The following is a 20,775-nucleotide window of genomic DNA, read 5'->3' on the forward strand; positions in this document are numbered from 1 at the left end:
AACTATATAAAACACAATTACAAGTCCTACAACTCCTATACAACCCAGTAACTAGCATACATGAATTAAGTCAGCAAGAACAAAACAATGTGCAGGAAATCTTGAAGATAAGAAGTTCATGATAGAGAAGCAAATTTCAGCTTCCCTGTTCCAGCTTGGGATTGCTTTTTCAAAGATTCAAGTAATGAGTGTGTCAACAAAGTACTGAGTATTTTGGACAATTTCACCTCCATATTCAAAACAGCAAACCAACTGAATGCTCTCCGGCACAAAAGTTTAGTTGGATTTTCTTAGAGGACAAGGTAAATTTTAACCTGAAATTTATTACCACGTGCAAAACACAGTGGGGAAAAGGTTGGCATGAAGATTAAAGAAGGAACTGACATCATACCCTGTTCTTATTGTTGGGCTTCTCTTCCTCCTCAGCAAATAGCTATAGCTCGTGAAGGAGACTTGCTGACCAAGGAGCGGTTGTGCTGTGGACTGTCCATGTTTGAAGTTATTCTGACGCGCATTCGGAGCTACCTCCAGGACCCCATCTGGCGTGGCCCTCCGCCAACCAATGGTGTCATGCATGTTGATGAATGTGTTGAGTTCCACCGGCTCTGGAGTGCCATGCAGTTTGTCTACTGCATTCCTGTGGGAACAAATGAATTCACTGCTGAGTGAGTAGGCCAGCTCTGCACTGGGGTGCAAAGCATTGAGTGTGTGTGAGTGTTTGTGTGTGAGTGTGTATCTGTATGTATGTATTCAAAGTGATAAGCAAATCTGCAAATAACACCTTACTTGGGTTTTGATTTTACATAAGTAAACATGAGCCATTTTACTAGGGCACTGTTTCTGCTGCCCATCCTGTATTTTGTTTTTGAACCAGAAATAGGATGAAGACTAGTACTTTATTTTCTGAATGACTCTGGTCTGTTTCGACCAAGTGCACAGGTTGGTCCCACTGGCTTTGTTAATACTGTGTTCTAGATGCAGCTCAGATGCACATATTCTGGTATAACTTTAGGAAAGAATCAAGCATGCAGGAATTCAGAACAGCTGTACAGGTTCTAATGTGCCAGTGTTCTCTAAATTTTTTTGCCATGTTTCCTTTTTCTAATAGGCAATGTTTTGGTGATGGTTTGAACTGGGCCGGCTGTTCAGTCATAGTTCTGCTGGGACAACAGCGCCGTTTTGATCTCTTTGACTTCTGTTACCACCTGTTAAAGGTGCAGAGGCAGGATGGGAAGGATGAAATCATAAAAAATGTGGTAAGTTGGGGTGGGGAGACCTGTCTCAGACTATTTCAATAATCAGAGACTTTCAGTTTCAGTTTCTGGAGTTTTGAAGTTTGGGGGCATGTGGATTGTGCAAAGGACTGGGGCAGATGGGATGAGCCAGTTAGCTGGCAGGGCAGTGATTCATGATTCCCATGTAGCCAGACAGTAACGTCATGTCTGACATGGAGCCTAGTCTGTAGGAATGTGGCTGCCTGGAGCTTTTATGAGATCTCTGGGTGAAGCTTTGGCCCAAGAGATCTCATGAGGCTTTTGCAAGGCAGTCCAGCCGTGTGCAATCTGTGCTGGCCATCATAGCAGTTTGGGACATATTGGGAGTACTCAGTGGAAGCAGCAGCCTGGGAGTCAAGCAGGAAAATGAAAAGGAGTATTTGGGTAAGGAAGAATCCCCTCCTCATTGCTCTGAAATGCAGAATAAAAAAAGATAGCAGTCCTCAAAAGTCTGGGAAATAAAAGGAGGCAGGACTCCAGGTGCAATCCTAAACAAAGTTGCACTTTTCTAAGTCCATTGAAGTTACTGAGCTTCAAAAGGTGTTAATTCAGCATTGACCCCTGCCACACGGCAGGGAAAACACAGGGGAAAGTGCGGCTAAAGTTGAGACGCCACGGCGGGATCCCACGGATCCCCTGAGCCGCGGTGCGTCACTCCCCGGCACGAGCAGATGCTGGGGAGGAAGAGTCGGATGGGAGGGGGAGGCTGCCGAACTGCGCATGCTCGGGCATGCGCAGTATGGACGGGGGGCAGGATGTGCCGGTGCAAGAATGCGCCGGCCGATCCCACGGCCCGGCTTGAGGCGCTCTACTCGGAAGAAACACCTAGATAGGTGGTTCTTTTTTAGTGCGGGTTTTTGGGCCGGAGGGACGGATCGGGGACAGGCAGGCAACAATTCCCAGATGTTGCCGTGGGATCACGCCCATTTGCTCCGCCCCCGTTCCGTCGCGCTCCCGGCCCAAAACCCCTCGTGTGAACAGGGCCTTAGGTTTGTACTGCAAATGATCAGTCTCCAAGCCTTAGTCTTATCAGTAGGAGACAGGCATTCTAAGACTTGGCAGGTACCACACTCCCTGAGCTTCCAGTCAGTTTTGCAAGGTGTAGGAATGCCAAGTGCTTTGCCTATGTATTTGACTCTGCTCATTTGTCAAGTAAGAGTAATGTTCTCAAACTCCCATGTAGACAGGTGCAAATTGTTATTATAATTGTGCTGTGACTAATTTGCATTGCTACTAAATACACAGATGGCAAAAAGTAGGTCCGATATGTCAGGCTGCTATCTCAGCATATGCTCCCAGCTAGCAGTCTGATATGCAATATATACCATGTTACCATATGAGAAGACAACATCTCTGCCTGTGACCATGCATTCATCCTTCCAGTTGATTTCATGACCTCTTTCAGCGCCAAGCTAGCTGAAGAATGAGATCAGTAATTTCATCTCTCTTTTCCTTACTTGTCTTTTCATAGCCACTTAAGAAAATGGCTGACAGAATCAGGAAGTACCAGATTCTGAACAATGAGATTTTTGCCATCTTGAACAAGTACATGAAGTCAGTGGAAACAGACAGCTCTACAGTTGAGCATGTGCGTTGCTTTCAGCCTCCCATCCACCAATCCTTGGCCACCACCTGTTAAAGACCCAGTGCGGTAAAAGTGATGATAGTATCCTTATCTCTCCATTTGAAATTGGTGAAGGGGGAGAGACTGGACCACAAGGAAGGTCTGGAAGAGGAAACTGGAAGAACGCAGATCTGATGGCAATGCAGACTTGGATGTACCGAATATAAAGGATGCATTTCCTTAGAAGGCCCTGTTTGAATCCATGTTCTTCTATAGTGTCCTTTTGGTTGGTTTTATCCATACTTTGATAATATGGTGAAAAAAAGGAGCATAATGTGGTTTTTCTCCTGTGGTATTTCCTTTTGTGGTGGCCTAAAACCACTATAAATGAAGCACAAAACTCTGTGGTCTTTAGTCATTATTCGTGGCTCCAGTTAAAACAGCCAGTGTTTCAAAGTGTTGTGAGAATTCTGGTCCGTGCACAAAAGGCAGGAACAGAATCCCAGCTTGATATGAGCGAATGATTTCATGACAGAAAATACTTACCCTGCTATATCAAGTATAATGGCTTATTGGTGGCAGGTTATGAGGACCCAGTTGTTTCACTCCAACGGAGAAAATCATGTTCCTTTATAATCTGAATAGCATATTATCGTTCATCTAGAATTAGTGGGTATTGTCACTGGCATGTTTCCTTCTGCCTTTCTAGAATGATTTGTTTTTGCTAAATTCAGCCAAACAGTAGACTATTGATAAGAGAGACATCTCAAATTTGCCTTGAATACCTTTGCTGTGGTTGTGCAAGACCTTGCACCAATGTTTGTTGAGTTAACACTGCATTTCTCAAGCTTTAGCATTTTAGACAGCTAGGAAAAGAGGCAGGGAGCTTCACAGTCCAGACCCTTGATGACGTTATGAGATCCTCAAATTGTTATGTTCTTCAAGAAATATTATTAATACACTAAGCTCAATATAATTCTTTTTGGAATAATAAGAGCAAGCAGTACTGGTCCATGTTTCAAGAAAGTATATGACGTTTGGTAATAAATTCATGATTCCATATCCATGCTTTGGTAATGAAAAGGAAACAGCATTTAGCTCCTTGTCAGAGTTAAAAACAAGAAGAGCCCTGCTGGCTCAGAACAGTGGTCCATCTAGTCCAGCAGCCTGTTTCACACAGTGGTTAGCGGATTACCCTGGAGGGCCAACAAACAGGCCATGGAAACCAAGACTTTTTCCTTCTTTTGCCTCTTATTCCTTCTCTCTGTTTCTTGTCATTTTAACAGTTTTTAATCCATAAGAGGACATTTTCTCTTATATCATGACTGCTAAGCTTACTAAGGATCTTTGGTGAGGTACGTTGACAAAAGCCTTTTGGAAGTCCAATTATATAATATTTCTGCGTCAGTCTTATCCACATGCTTGCTAACCTCCTTGCTAACTTCCCTTTTCAGAAGCCATGTTAATTTCCCCTCAGCAAGCTCTGTTTCCCTGTAGGTTTAATAATTCTATCTTTTATAATAGTTCTGGTATCAGTGGTAAAATACCAGTGTGAACAATTTATAGAAACGTAGGTGCAGAAGGAACCCATGCAACTCCTCACACCTCTTGCCACCCCATGAACCTAAGAGAGTATACGACAGAAATCAGATGGAGGATTGTCTCCCACAAAAGGCAGGAATAAGCAAAGTGCCCACCCAAGAGATGTCTGTAAGCCAATGAGCAAGCTTAGAAAGAAAAGCATGAGTTTTTAATACTCTGTGAAAACACTGTAGAGAACTAATAAAATAGTTACTGCTGCATCCAGCCTGGGGAGAACTTCTTTCCAAGGCCAAATACGATGAGCATTTAGACCCTGAGAGTAAAAGCCACAGATTTCCACAGAATCATTCCTAAAAGAAATGTCACACTGTTTAGCACAGTAATTGAATACAGGCCAAAGCAGAGGGCAGATCTTAAGGGGGAGAGGATCCTTTCTATTAAGCCATTAAAAGGTACCAGGAGAAAATTTATCATGCAGTGGATTTTTTGCCTTCTTTTGGAGTAAGGATGGTGGGATTTGTTGTTGAAGGCTTTCACGGCTGGAGCCACAGCTGCTGGCGAAACGTCAGGTCCTACAATGCCAAGACCACTGCCATACAGCCTGGAAAATCTGCAACAACTAATGATGGTGGGATTATTTAATTTTAATAAAATTTAGGTCGTTCTGATATTCTGCATGGAAAAGACATAACTTTGTCTCCTCCTGCTTGTCTCGTTAGTTTTTGGTTTTCAGAACAATAATTTTTTTAAGTATTAGAGAAACATTTAAAACTCAATGGTGTGAGATATTAAAAGCAAAGGGGGACAATCCATCTGTAAGTTCTATTGCACAAACCCAAATAAGATTAAAGTAACCACAGAAGAGCTCAGCCCTGTGAAACTCCCTGGTGGCTTGTGTCCTCCATGATCAAATCCATAGTGTTTGGAAAATAATACAAGCTTGAACTTTCTAGATAAGTTATCCTGATTTTTACACTGACAAATATGAAGCCAGGCTCTTCTGGGGCACCAGAACATTTCACAATGTTTTAACCTTGCTCCTCAATCTTATTGTGGCCGAAGCAGACTGCCATGTTTTTAGTTATTTTGGTCTGTCTCTCAGCACGAGATTGCTGGTGTTTGTTTCATCATTGTACAACACTGACAGGTCTTTTGAAGCCCGAACTAGGAATGTGTCCCCCCCGCCCCGAGAACATGAAGTAGGAACATCTTAATGTTCTTGCTCAGATACAGAATATTCTGTATCAAATAAAGGGAGTACCATTAATTATTAGCAGGAGGTATATTAGCATGACGTAATAAATGCCTTTGTTCCTTAAAGGCTAGTATCTGTTTCCCCAGTAACTGATAGATATCCTCCTGTAAAACTTGGTAAACATTTGTCAGCTGTGATTACTGAGGCAGCTGTTCAAACTACAAAATACTTGTTGCAGTCTGCAATATGGACTTACAGCAAGTATCAGAAGAGTCACCTGAAGACTCTGACTTTGTAAGGAACATTAAACAAAGAGGCTCAGAGTGTGAAAAGAAAAGGATTATCCCCAGTTATGATGACCCATCCTAAATTTCTGCTAGAACAACTCGATATTTGTGGGGAGTAGGCATTGCTGATGTAGTTTAACTTCATTTTCTTTACTCACCCTAGCAGCCCTTGAGAAACTCAAAACTGGACACAAACTAGACAAGCCTACTGATATTCATTACTTCTTTTTATCCTCACAAAGTTTATAAAATAACATCAACATTTTGACATTGGTGGTAAATTAATCACCAGATGAAGATATCGCAAGTGTATATGATCAGTTTGCATTAAGAACTTCTAAAACAGGGGTGTCGAACTCATTTGTTATGGGGGCCAGATCTGACATAAATAAGAATCTGTTGGGCCGGGCCATGTGTGTCATAAAATGTAATGCCAGGTAGCGGAGATATAAACTTTATAAAGGACACAAACACAAAGGTGTTTTTTTACTTAAAATAAAAACATGCTTAAAACATTAACACTCTTGCAATATTTTGTTTATTTAACAGTGTCTGATAACTGACACCTCTTGCTCTGAATGATTGCATCAAAATGTCTGTGCTGTTGCAATCTTGAGTATGCTGTTTAGGTGTTTCTGTAAGCTGCAAACCTATGATGATGCAGCAGCAGCAGAACTGGAAAAAGAAACAGAAGACAGCCAGTTCCACTGAGGGCCTGATAGAAGCCCTCTGGGGGCCTGATTCGGCCCCCGGGCTGCATGTTTGACACCCCTGTTCTAAAACTTAAAAGCAGATATTGTAAGACCAACTGCTGCATCTGACAGTTTACATCTAATATTTTGTAAAAGAGTCAACTGAAGTCTCAGAACTCTAATAACCTTTTTCAAATCTATAAAATTATTTTGTGAGGTTTTCACAATGATATTGTAGAGGGGTTCCTATTTACTCTCTGGAGAAAATATTAAGCAGAGAAGAGTGGGTTAACCTCAGGGTAATAATTTTAGTCACTATGTGGTAAATGCTCAGGGTAAATTAATGTATTTCCTAGAGCATACTAGGAATTTTTCTCTGAGATTTTGTAATTCTTTGCAGTACATCCCAGTGGCCTTTACCAGGCATTCTTCATATGATAGTTCTGGTTACTCTTTGTTGTGGGCTACATAAAGTTCCAGTCAAAGAGTGAACTGAGGGGATCAGGTTTCCACATGCCAAAAAATGGAAGCTAGCAATTCTCAAACTGTGTGCTAGGACACATTGGTGCCCCTCAAAAACATGGCTGATGTATTATGAGAAGTAAATCAATAAAATAATTGAAGGATTATTTGATGAACCGAAAGTACCCACCTGCTCTCTGTATAGTCTCTGTACGATTCACTGCTCTGAATTGACCTCCTGTAGGTGTGGGCTGAGAGCTGTAATTATGGTATATTTCTGCAACAGTTGTGACTGGATGATTGCACCACTACCAGTGCTGGTATGTACCTCGAGAATCAGGTCTCAGAGGAAGCATGCGTAGAAGAGTGATCCATGCAGAAACCTAGAGAATCAGTACTTAGCTGAGGCCATGTAGCTCTCAGTCATACACAGTGTAAATGTACAGGTTTGAGGGAGAAAAAACCAAGTGAACCTCCAGTTTTACTGAGGCTAGAGTTGTGACCCATACATTATTTTCTCCGAAGGTAGAAAAGCAGGAAATGGGAGGAAGCAAAAGGCTTAAGTCACCTTCCCCTCTCCCCACCATTGGTTCACTGCTATCATTCTTCCACTCTTGATTGTGCTTTGACTCCAAGTACTACCAGTCTGAAGGAAACCACAGAGATGTATACCACAATGTAAGAAATTTTAGAGTAGCAGTATAAGGATAAACCAGGCCACAGGGCAAACAGATTTCTGCAGCTGTGATAATGAACTGCCAGGGTCTATCCAGTTTATAAACAGTCCGTTGTCACTTGAGGATTAGTGACTTGGCCTAAAGAAGGAGCAAACTGTGCACTTCAACCATGTTCCTTTTTCCAGCAGTACTTGTCAGGAGTATGAATGGTCATATTAATTCTTTCCCTCTTATGTATTATTCTGGTTTTATTGATATTTGTCTATTTGAGAAGAGCAAGGTGTTGTTTAAAAAAATGTTTAAAGAAAACTTTGCATAATACTGTCAAATGTACCATATTTGTATGAAGAATTGTCAAGGACTTTTGTACGACAAATTTACATTTATTTATGGTGCGGTATATTTCCAGTAGTGATCAACTATGGTGTTTGAATTCTTGATTCATATTTGCTATGCAGCTGAAAATGGTATATATTGTTTTGTAATTTTTGTTCCTAGATCCTTGGTCAGCAGACATTTTGCTTTTCATTTCCATTCAAAATGCTTCTGTAATGAAAAGAACACCTTGTGTGTGGCGACATAATAACCTGTATTGCAGCATCCAATGTGTACAGCAAAGCTGGGATGAATCCTGTTAACAACAGGGAAATAAAAGTTGGATCATAAATGGTGTGGACCACAAGGCTTTGAATGAAAATTGAAGAACTGCTTGTATTCCATGCTAATGCTCATGGTTTGTGATAAGCCTCAAATCAACCTGAACTAGGGCTTATTGGTGCTGAATCCCTCAAGTTAGATTTGGGGATTCAGACTTTTCCACCTGCTGCTTCCTACCCTGTGTCAATTGCTACCATACTTACTGCTAATATGTTCTTAGCATGACATGAAGTCACTATGTGTTTACGTTTTTTTAATGGTGATGAGAACACAGAAGAGACAGCACTCCACAGAAGACACAGCATTCCAACAAGGAAAGCCCTAAAATGCAAATACATAGGGAGTACGGATGGCACTCAGACTTCTCAGTGTCAGTGATCCAAATCTGAATGGGGATGGCTTAAGGATCCTCTGCCTGCATGCCATGGTCCAAATCTAAATAATGCCCCAACATGCCTAGGAATTGAGTTCCCAGCAATGAATACATCTAATTTAAAGTCCTTGTGGTAGACCTGGACACAACAAAAATGTAGTTTGGCCTTTTCTTTAAAGATTCAGTTTTCAAGTCCCTTCTTTTCAGCTGAAGAATATAATTTGATAGATGCCTGGAGAACCAGGAATATAGATAGGAAAGATTACACATATTACTCAACAAGACATAACTCAAGGTCAAGAATAGACATGGCGTGGGTGACTTTAACAATATTAAATGAGCTACTAGAATCTGAAATTCTGCCTAATACTTTTGCTGATCATAATCCCATAATACTTTCATTTCAAGATATACAAAAGAAAACTAGATGGACAATGAATACAGGGTTGCTTGGAGAACAAAAAATTATAAAAAACAAAATGGAAATTCAAGAATTCTTTAAAAGAAATATACAATCAGGTATGCCAATAGATATAATATGGGATATGTTTAAAGCATTTATTAGAGGATGGTTTATTAACCAAGATGCATGGGGAAAGAAACAAAAGAAGAAAACTTACAAACACTTAGGCAAACAAATCAAAATAGAAGAAGATAAATTGAAAGTCAACACAAAATATGAAGAAACTAAAACTAAATTAAAACTGTTACAACATAGAAGGAATCTAATTCTGAAACAAGAAACGGCAAAAAAATAGCATATACTAAACTATGTCACTTTGAAAATGCTAACAAACCTACAAGATGGTTATCATACCGGCTTAGGAAAGAAAAAGAAAAACGGATAATAGTAGCTCTAAGAGATGAAAAAGGTGAAGAAAAATACAGGCTGCAAGGATTAAAAGATATAGTGGAAAATTTTTACAAAAATCTATACCAGCAAGAAAACGAGAATGTCCGCCAAATTAAAGAATATTTGTTAAAAAGAAATAAACATAAGTTTAATGAAAACCAGAAACACATCCTGAACGAGCCAATTACAATTTGTGAGATAGTAGAAATTATTAAGAAGCAAAAAAGAAAGAAAGCTCCTGGCCCAGATGGTCTACCGACAGATATTTATCGGGTATTTGAAGATCAGATAATCCTACCACTAAAAGAAGTACTTCAGAATATACAGAAATCTTGAAAACTACCAGACTCGTGGAACCAGGCAATAATTACGTTAATACCTAACCCCCACACTGAGGGAAATCTAATTTAAAACTACAGAACAATATCATTATTAAATTAAATTATTATTAAACTAAATATCACTATAAAATTTTGTTTTAATTATTAAAATATTAACATAAATATTGTTTTATTATTATCTAAATAATAATTTAAATAATTAAATTATTTAAATAATAATTAATTGGTAGGATAGACAATGGGAAAATAAAGAATCCACAGTCTATAGAGCTACAGTGCTTTGTATCATGAAGAGGGCAGTCATTCCTGAAATCACCAAAGCAGCTGGTGGAGGTGTGGTTTAATATCACATACACACTAGATAGAAGAGTGAGTGGGACTCATGTCAAGAGATATACTGGAACCTATAAATTATACTCACTTTAAGGAGAAAGGAGTTGGGATTGGATGGCATTCAACCCCACTGTCTGAATCCCCTGCCCTGATTAGGCCTAGGATCAAGGGGAGCAAGCAGCCTACTAGACATCATAAATGCAGCTGTGTTCTGCCCTTGGGGGACAACATACACACTCACCTCCTGGACTTTGCATTGTTGGTGCTTTTGTTCTTTTCAGTGCAATATTTTTATGTATACCTGGAGTGTAGCAATTCCAAAGAGAGTAAAAGCAGAGTGAAACTGTTAATCCCCTTCCCTTTGCACTGCAGCCCCAATCCCATGAGTGCTATTTTCCTATTGACAAAAGCTCAGGAGGTCTAACCACAGCTCGCTCAATGTTCCATTTAGTTTACTCCTTAATGTTTACAAAGCACATTTAAAAGAATTAAAACCCTTCCCATCTCTTATCTTGGCAATCCATTCCTTACAACAGCCGTGGAAGGCAGGTCAGTACTATTTTTCCCATGTGGCAGTTGGGCGACTGAAGCAGAGAATGGTGAGTTGGGGGCCGTCTAGTGAACTAGTGGATGAGACAAAATTTTAAAAGGGGATTTTCCATCTCACAGCCTTAAACATTCACTTGTACCAGACTGCATTTTCTATTTCTTCTCAAATATACAAGGATTCTTAGTCTGTGTTTTAAACAAATGTTCATGGCCATGGTAGACCTAATCCTACAGAGTTAATAAATTGCTGTCCCATGCACTAGATTTACTTGTAGGTAGCCTCTCTAGACAAAACTACCAAATATCTCAAAAAGAAGGGGATTGTATGCACCCGGGGGAGGGGGGAATTGTCCTATCTGAAACAGTAATGTCAACCAGTTACATTAACAGTGGTTTCCAGACCGATATCGGGGCATATACAATGCAGACTCTACCCTTTCAATCCACTGTCAATCCACTTTCCAACTGGAGTTTTATTGTGTGAACTGGCAAAATCCAATTCAAAAGAGCATTGAAAATGGATTGAAAGTGGATTATTTTGTGTGTGGGATCGCAGCCAAAATGCTACTATTATATGTTTTGTACCCTGAATGGTGCCATTATGTTTCTCATACAGCCGAAGAACACACCAGAAAGCATTTTCAGTCTCCAAACTGTGGCTGCGGCTACACATACTAAATAATCCACTTTCAGTGCACTTTCCAACTGGATTTTGCCAGTTCACACAGTAAAACTCCAGTTGGAAAGTGCACTGAAAGTGGATTGAAAGTGGATTATTTACTGTGTGTGACCACAGCCTACTTTACACTCCAGATTCTTGCAGTTACCTCAGCCTCACAGCACACAGTTTGTAAACTAGTATTTCAAGTGTGGCTGTATTGTGAAGAGTCCAGTGAGAAATTCTGCTGGGAAGGGTAAAGGTCTCTTTTCAAAAGGAGTAATTTAAGACATTCAAATATCTGTCTGTGTTTGACTGCACCTCTCAACAGCATGCAAATTGCCTTTCTGTTTGAAGGAAGGGGTATTATTTTAACTGCTTGATCCTACAAATTGTCTTAACCTATAAATAACAGATGGCCCAGACAACCTAATATGGCTGCAGAACATGAAAAACACTAATAGCCCCAGTCACACGAACGAGATAATCCAGGGGGGAAGTGAGGCTTCCGATATGAGGCTCCGTGCTCAGGCCGTCAGCAACCAATCACACGGTGATGGCGAAGTGTGGCAACGAAGCAGAACCGCGTATGGAGGCTTACAAGAAAACATCTGGTGGGACGCAGATGGGTGCCGGATGTGATGAGATTAGGGTTGCCAAATCCTACCTTAAGCCGCAGCGGGGGACTCCAGCTTGCTCCGGGAGCGCCCGCGTGTGCACCGCGAGCACATCACCCGGAAGTGATGCGGCTGCGTCAGGCATGCCAGGGGCAGGGCTGCGGTCATCCAAGGGAAAAACATAGTTTTCCCTCGGATGACCGCGGCCCTGCCCCCGGTGCGCCCGGTGTGGCTGCGTCACTTCCGGGTGACGTGCTGACGCCGGGCATGTCCCGTGCTTTGGGGGTGGGGTTCCCCCTGGGGCCCGATCCGCCAGCAGCGGGAAATGGGCCTCTGGGGTGGGGGTTTCCCCCCCCCCCGGGGGGACTTTGCAAGCCTAGATGAGATACCAGCGCTTCCGCAATAAGACGCCTGCCCGCACCCATGTTTTCCAGATAATACTACACTTTCCCAGCTACTTTTTAACTCTGCATCTTCGGCTGGATGCTATGGGTTGGAGTTGGGTGCGCAACGCTTGCCAGACGTTGCCATATGATCATGCCCTTTTAATCCACCCGGCAGTCATGCCTCTCACGCAGCAAATTCTCCATGAGACTAGGACTAATGTTTTCTTTTCCTTCTAGCTGTGTAGACACTACTGAATAGTTATAATCAGCTTCCACCAGAAGGGGAGGAACTTAGATTTAGTAAGTTGCCCGCTACAGCTGGCAACCTATTGCTCATGCCCTTACTCAATGGAATGGCAGGAGCAAAACTGGGGGGAAAGAACATTGCACAACACCATTCAGACAGCCTGTGCCCCCCAAATGCTGCGGTTGGCAACTCTAAAGGAGTTTGTGACAGCTAGGGCCACTGACAATGCACCAAAATCCCCCACATGTCCCCTCACAGGATACGTAACCTCATTGCCCATTTATGCTTCGAGCTGCAGCGGCAGGAGGGAGGGATAAAAAGACATGACAACACTGTCTGTCACTACAACATTTGTGGTAAAAATTCAGAAATGAAGTAGGGTAGCTCCAGGAATCTAGAGTTTTCAGTGATTCCTAGAGCTACCCTACATCACTTCCATGTTTTTGCTGGAAGTGATATAGCAGCACACATATCATACCCCCCCCATGTCCCCACCCTAAACTTTCCTGCCACCTGCCAGGCACATCCTGAGAACCTCAAATAGAGTATATGCTTTGCATTCAGAAGGCCCCAAGTTTCTTAATTTCTTCAGTTAAAGGATCTTACTTAAAAAGGCCAAAAAACACTTCTGCCTGAGTCCTTGTGGAGCTGCTTCTAGATGTCAAACAAGACAATCGTGTCCCTGAGTCCAACCAGAGATGTACCACCATTGTGTAGGAATAAGTTTCCAGTGGGGAACTCCTTTTACTAGTGACCCTAGGGCCAGCCCGAGGTTTTTTTGCTCCCTAGGCGGGGGTACCTTCTGGCGCCCCCTGCCCCACACATCCCCAAGTATGTGGTTGCCAACCTCCAGGAGGGGCCTGGAGACAAGGAAGTCCCCCCCCTACAAAAAATAAATGGCAAGCCAGGGACTCAATCAAGGGGGAAGCTGTTCTGTTCCCTTCTCCATCCTCTCTCCGTGCCATGAAAAGCTTGCCACCGCCTCCCCCCCCCTTAACACATGGGCGCAATTTCATCTCCCAAGCCGTGGAGGGGACCTTTTGCAGAGGCAGGGGAGGAGGGGGGGTGCAGGAATGGAGCCGAGGAGGAGGAGGAAAGCAGGGGGGGAGAAGAGCGCCTAGAGCTTTTGCTTCCTCCTTGCCTGCCCCGCTGGGGAGCCACCCCCCTCCCCAGCGGGCGCTGCCGGACGTCGGGTTCACAGGAGCCCTGGAAGAGGCTGAGCCAGCGTCAGTCGGGGGTGTCCCGGCGCCTCCCCCAACCCCCCCAATGGGTCAGCGGCCGCTAGAGCTAGCGGTGGAGCTGCTGCATCTGGCGCGCACTTCCAGGGAGTCGGGCCGGGAGGGTTTCCCTCCTCCTCTTCCTGAGGAAGGCTTCATCTCCCCCCCCTTCACACGGGGTGGTGGCGGTTTTCATGCGCCCGTCCGGCCTGCAAGTCTCGGGGGGGAGAGAAGGGGGTGCGTCTGCCTGGCCGAACTCCTCCTTCCTGGCCGCTGGGCAGCTGAGCTGGCGCTGCGCCCCTGCGTGCTGGAAATGTCCCCCCTCTCCCTCCAACATACCACCTGGTTTCCCCGAGGCCGAGCACTTTACTAGTTGAGGGAAGTTTACTAGTTTACTAGTTGAGGGAAGGTGCGAGGTGAGCCTGCCGGCAGTCTCTGAAGGAAGGCGTGCGCAACTCAGGTGGCCCGCTTCTTTGGCTGAGGGGGGCGCGACTGAAGGCATGCCAGCGAAGCAGCTGGGCTTCTTCTGGGCGGCACGCTGGGGCTTTTGGCGGGGCCGGACCAGAGGGGCGCTGAGACGCGCGAGGCGGGCTGCTGGGAGGGCTTCTTTACTGAGGGGCGGTGTGACTCAAGGCAGGCCAGCGAAGCAGCGGGGCTACTTTTGGCGGGGGCGGGGCCAGAGGGGCGCTGAGGCGTGCACAAGGTGGAAAGCAGGGCTTCTTCACTAGGGTTTTGGCGGGTGCTGGGGGGTTGGGGGGAGCTGGGTCCGGTTTGGCACCCCTCAGGCCGGCTCGCGCTCTAGGCGAATGCCTAGTTTGCCTAGCGGGTGAGCCGGCCCTGCCTAGGGCTATTCTGGTAAGGAACACTGCAACACAGTGGGAGGAAGGACCCCTGCCTTTCCCCTACACACCATTTTTCAACTTGATCAGCCATACAGGCAAGTAACACCCTCTGGTGCCATATCCGGTCAGAAAAACAGAAAATGGGGGAAGGCAGGAGCCCCCTCTCCCCTTGCATTGTGGTACTGTCTGTGATGAACTGACCTCCAAAAGTAGGATGCTTAGTGCATCAGATTCAGAAATCTGGGAGATTAGGAGTTAATGCCTCAGTGTAAAACACAGTTTGATTGACAGGCTACTGCCTGCATGCTTCCCCAATCTCTCTGATTGGTCAGCACCAGCTAAGGAGAGTTTTAAAAAGTCTTATCAGAGGGAGTTGGTGTTGTTTGGACTTTGACTTGGCAGTAGCCAGTCAGGAGGAGTGTGTGTGTCGGTCTGAAGGAAACAGACAAGTTCACTTGGGAAGTGAAAGGACACAACTCCTTGCCCTTATTGTGTACCATCGCATTTGAAGAAAAGTTCAGAAATTAGTACTTAAAGTCTAAGTGTCAGCTGAATTTCGTTTATTCACATTCTCCAGAACTAGGGTTTAGGTTTGACAGAAGAGACTGGACAGTATTTGAAACTGCAAGTCTAGGCAAACAGAAAAGGATTATCGCTCCTAGAAAGAGGAGGATATTTATTCCCCAGTTATTCAGTGGGTTCAACTCACTGGTTGTATGAAAAGGGAATGGTCTTAGACTCCCCAAGAGTAAAAAAAAGGAAAGTTGTAATCCCACAATCAAAATATTCAAATACAGGAAGAAAGTGCTAACTTCCAGGAAACTCAGTTATATGAAACTTTATTAAAAACACATTGTTGCTGAAAGAAATCCCACAGTTAAGAACTAAGAATATAAGCTTCAACTGTACTCTATTGCCTGTTTAAAATATAATTTGTATAAACAACAAAATTAACCTTAGCTTCTCGTCCCCTGCCCTATTCCTCACCCAACTGCGCCTGTTCAATAAAATCAACATTCTTGTTTGAACTTTACTTCATGTCAAGTGCCATTTCTAAAGAAATTTATAAGAGAGCTCCTGCTTAGCTAAAGTAAATCTCTGGCCCAGACAAAAGTAACTTCTTTATCTCAGGGTGGGACACGCAGAAAGTTATAATTTTACAATTAAAATATGCCACTAAGAGGCTGCTCAGTCAGAGTGGGGAACAGCATTTTTGCAGGAAAATCTGCCTCACAGTGAAAAAGAAGGAGGGGTCCGTCATAGTGTCAACCAGAATTGGGCCCCCACAGTGCTGTCAAAAGGAAACTCACTCCTGGAACCATCCTCGGGTGGCACGGCACGAACTTTCAAAGTATAAACAAAGTTTGAAAATGGCGATGCAGAAAGAGAGAGACAAAAAGGCTTCGGAGAGGCTGAAGAAGACGGGAGGAACTTCCTGCCCGAGTCCGTCCTCTGCTGGGACTGCTGTCAATCAACAAGAAGGTGAACTTGCGCGCCATCTGCTGGAGGAACTGCAGAAAATAAACCAGAAGCTTGATAACATGGAGGGAGCTTTCAGCATCCAACAGAAAAAAATGACGGAGACTGCTGACAAGGTAGATGAAATTGCAAAGAAGTGTCTGGCATCAACGGAAGAAATTCAGAGTGTAAAGAAGAAAGTTACTAAAGTGGAAAAACAACAGATAAAGCAGGAAAATAAATTATTAATGCTTCAAATGGAAAAATCAAACCTGATTCTACGATTTCAAGGACTGAAAGAAGAGGAACAGGAAGACCTCAGAGATACATTGGCATCAGCGTTGGCACCACGGATCGGCAGCGAAGCAGGAAAAATAAAAGAAGAGATGGATCTGGCTTATAGAGCCTATTCCAACTATACAAAGAAGAACAAGCTGCCGGCAGAAGTGGTAGTGAAATTTACCAAGCAAAATCTCCGGGATCAAATTCTAAAATCAGTTTCAGCAACACCCTTGAAAATTGCAGAACAACCAATTCGTGTCTTGAAAGATATTCCATTTGAAATTAGAATGAAAAGAAAAGAATATAAAGGATTGACTTTGTTCTTACAAAAACGCCAAATTAGTTACAGGTGGTTAACGCCAGAAGGACTGGTCTGTAAATTTAAAGATAAAAGAGAAAGGATTGATTTTATCTTGAAGGCACAAGAATTTCTGAGAAAGCACGCCAATACAGAAGAGGCAGAACTCGCAGAGTGGGTGTCGGGAAGAAGTGAAGAGGACAGCAGCTCAGAAGGAGAGGGGAAAGAAGAAGAAGTAAAAGGAGCAGCCGGAGGTCCAAAGTATAACTTAAGAGAGAAAAAAGGGAAAACATCTTAAATTTTGAGGACTTATCTGGACAGTGCCATAGAAGGACTATTAACCCCAAAAGGACTTTACTAACATATTAAATGCCCGATTTGAAAGGGAAAAAGAAGAAACAGATGATTACCCAACTACAGAAGAAGACGCAAACTGTGACTTGAACTTTGACTTTAATACTAACAGATTAATATACCCGTATTAACATCACTCAACACTTTTCTTTGTCCCTCTATACACCCTTCCCTTTTTTTCTGAACCTTAAAGCGAAATTTCTCTCCTTTTTAGGAGAGGGAAATAATAAAATTTATTAAAAAAAAAAAAAGGAAACTCACTCCTGTAAAATGGCTGCACATCCCTGGGGAGAAATTGTGGATGCTGTTTTGTCTAGTTAAGCTCTAACTGAAATTGGCAATGAGAACCTTGACAGGCTGAGGCAGTTTTATCACTTTTATGTACTAAGTACTATTCAATTGTATCAGTGGATTCACTGAATAGGATAACCAGCATTTCAGTCCATTATCTAGATTTTATGCATACATTCATATATATGTTTATGGTTAAGGCCTAAAAGTACAATAAGCCGTGTGTCACTGTTGGCCTGGATCCTGCCTAGTGTTGCAAAGTTTCACCTCCATCCTGGTAGGGGGCTCCAGCCTGGCTCCCGGAGTCACGCTGGGCATGTCATTCATGGCACACTCTAGTATTCAGGTAAAAACTCTATGGTCACCATGCACAACATGCCTGCCATGATGACATCACCAGATGTGACGTCATCGCGCCAGGCACATTGGACATGCCGGATTCTTTGGGGGGCAGGGCTCCCCCACCAGCCAGCTGGCCGGCAGTGGATCGGGGCTCCCGAAACTGGGGGAACCCCTGTCCCATTGGAGGGTTGCCATGCCTAATCCTGCCACCCTGCTCAGCAAAATCTGAATCATTCCTCCAGTTTTAAGAGATTTCCTCCAACTTAAGTGGCTGTTCCTTAGGCAAAAATTTAAACCTATTCCTCTTGGCTCAAGGCAGAAATGGAGATGCAGATCAGATCATTTTTCTTACATTTCAGTTACACATGGTTAGCACGCACTAATGTCTTGCACTCAGGGCCGACCCGAGGTTGTCTTGCGCTCTAAGCAAGCGCAGATGCCAACCTCCCGGTGGGGCCTGGAGACCATCCTGGAGAAGTCGGTGGGCACTCCCCACTGCAGCCGCCCCTTGATCTGGGCCAGCCGCTTGGCCAGGAAGCCCAGAGAGTCTGGGCTGACTGGACTGAGCCACGAGGAGCGGCAAGGGGACCCAGGAAGAGACTGGCGCACTTTCACATTCCGCCCTGCTCTGGCTGCCCACCCCAGAGAGGCGCACAGGAAGGGGGAAGTGCGCCAGTCTCAGGCCCTTTGCCAGGCAGGCAGGCCGGCCGGAGCCCCTCGCCTCCCCCCCGGGGCTACCTGCGGACTCAGCGGCAGCAGAGGCCGCAGTCACGCAAGCCGCTCTGGTTGGATCCAGTTCAGCAATCAGTGCTGACTGGAGGGAGGGATGAGCCGGGCAGGCTGGTGCGCTCACTGGCTGGCTGGCCGCTGCCGCAGTAGGTGCAATGATGGCGGTGGTGGTGGTGGTGGCGGCAGCAGCAGCAGCTCCTGGCTCCAGGGCTCAGCGGCTCCTCCTGCTGGTGAAAGTCCCAGCTTCTCGCTCGCTCCATGCCTCTCTTCCATAATGGGGCCAAGGGGAGCGCTGCTCGGGCCCGGCGGGGCCCATGGCGAGGCAGGCAGAGGCACCATCCAGAGTGTGGTGGGAGGGCAAGCAAACAGGTGCGCAGGGTGACGGCTCAGTCTGAGGCTGCCCCGGGAGCAATCACACTTCCGCATTGTGTGTGATTGCTCCTGGGGCAGCCTCAGACTGAGCCGTCACCCTGCGCGCCTGTTTGTTTGCCCTCCCACCACGCTCTGGATGGTGCCTCTGCCTGCCTCGCCACGGGCCCCATAGGGCCCGGGCAGCGCACCCCTTGGCCCCCTTCCCCCCTCGCCCTTCTTGCCCCGGCCGGGCTGCGGGCGACAAGAGGCCGCCGGGGATTCCCGCGGCTGCCGGGCATTTCACATGCGGGATTTCCCGCTCGGGGGCGCTGATTGGGCCGGCAGCCTCGCGGATAGGCTCCCTGCCTGCCTGCCTCACCACGGGCCCCGCTGGGCCCAGGCAGCGCTCCCCTCGTCCCCCTTCCCCCCGTGCGCGCTTCTTGCCCCAGCCAGGCTGCAGGCTGACGAGAGGCTGCCGGCGGCTGCCCCTGCCTCTCCTCCCACGCCCTAACCGCCGGTTCACGCTCTAGGCGAAGGCCTAGTTCACCTAGCAGGCGAGCCGGCCCTGCTTGCACTTTCGTTCAATATTTACCACATCCTAGAATCATGCAGTCACATCACAACCTGAAATGCACATGGAGGGGGGTACCATTGGTTGTCCTTTAGACAATAACTCATAAATGGACATGGGAAATGTCAGATATCAGTAATTTATGCAGCCACTAGAGTTGCCAGTTGCCCACCCATGTGTCAGCAAGCTGCCATTATGTTTCTATGACCTCTGTGTACATATCCTTCCCCTGTTGCACCCGGCTTGTTATTCTGCTTCTCTGCTGGAATGCCTAAGATAATCTACTGGAGGGTTTGTGGAGGAGAGGATGCTGTAATGCTTGCCACTGATTATCGCTTGGGAACTGCACCTGTGTTTTGTCTGATGTTCTGCCTGGTTCTCATGGACTGGGCGCGCAACCGTTTCTTTAGCCCGCCAGCGGGAATGTTATTCATTGGATCTGTGTCTGTTTGAATTTCCTTTATTATGCTTGCCCTACCTGTGTATCCCCAGTTCTAACAAAGAACGTGTTTGAGTGTCTTTCCAACGCTTTGAAATAAATTTTGCTTTTCTTGAAAACGTGGATTTATTCTCGATGCTTGGGGATCCAACATATTGTTAGTCCTGTCGTCCCGAGTCTGGCGAGATCATGAGCGGGACAGAGGGAACCATTCCTAACACGGAGGGGGACGCGGGATCGGTCCCAACGACCTCCACAACGTTGATCACCACGACGGCCGCATCTTCGTTGGGTGCGGTGGGGGGACTCCACTCCTTTGGTGTCTACGACTGCAGCCTCGCTGGAGGGTGCCGTGGGGGGAACGTTTCCCCGCTTACCTGCGCACCTGTCTTGGCCGCCTCCAACCCCTTCGCATTGGGGCCCGCGGAAGACCCAGGCGCAGGATGATTGGGCTTTGTATAACACACAAGGCACCCGGGAAGTGTACTCCCATCGAGGTAGCGGACTTCGAGAGAGCCTATTTGACAAAGGTTTGTTCCCGGAGCCGAGAAGTTCGGGCGAGACGGGGAGTTCCAGACGAGACCTCGAAGACTGGATGTACGAACCGTTGGGTGAGGGAGCCGGTGCTGGCCTCCAGGGGTCTGAAGACTATGACCCGCCACCCGACTACCAACCTCGAGAGCCGATACCGGAAGAGACTACCGGGGAACGGTTGGATGAACTGGAATGCTCGGTGAGAGACCTGATGAGGACGGTCCATGACGTGATGGAAGCCCTGCCGGGGATGTTGGATGTCCGGATGGCTAACTTTCTCGCTACTCAAGCCGCGCAACAGCAGCCGGTCCCAGCACCGGGAGTTCCTGCGCCGCCTTTGCCTGTCCAGCCACCGGGAGT

General features: G+C 45.6%; 1 protein-coding gene across 1 annotated transcript in view; it reads left to right on the forward strand.

Moving 5' to 3' along the window:
- Nucleotides 1–3,083, forward strand: part of LOC107124835 (cytoplasmic FMR1-interacting protein 2) — a 119,186-nt gene extending 116,103 nt beyond the window's left edge. The window contains exons 29-31 of the mRNA XM_015428342.1: nucleotides 427–665; nucleotides 1,109–1,256; nucleotides 2,746–3,083. Coding sequence (XP_015283828.1) covers nucleotides 427–665; nucleotides 1,109–1,256; nucleotides 2,746–2,913 — 555 coding nt within the window. The 3' untranslated portion in view covers nucleotides 2,914–3,083. The remainder of the gene's footprint in view (nucleotides 1–426; nucleotides 666–1,108; nucleotides 1,257–2,745) is intronic.
- Nucleotides 3,084–20,775: the final 17,692 nt, after the last annotated feature.

The sequence above is a fragment of the Gekko japonicus genome, unplaced genomic scaffold (genome assembly GCF_001447785.1).
Source record: "Gekko japonicus isolate JY-2015 unplaced genomic scaffold, Gekko_japonicus_V1.1 scaffold635, whole genome shotgun sequence".
Classification (NCBI taxonomy): domain Eukaryota; kingdom Metazoa; phylum Chordata; class Lepidosauria; order Squamata; family Gekkonidae; genus Gekko; species Gekko japonicus.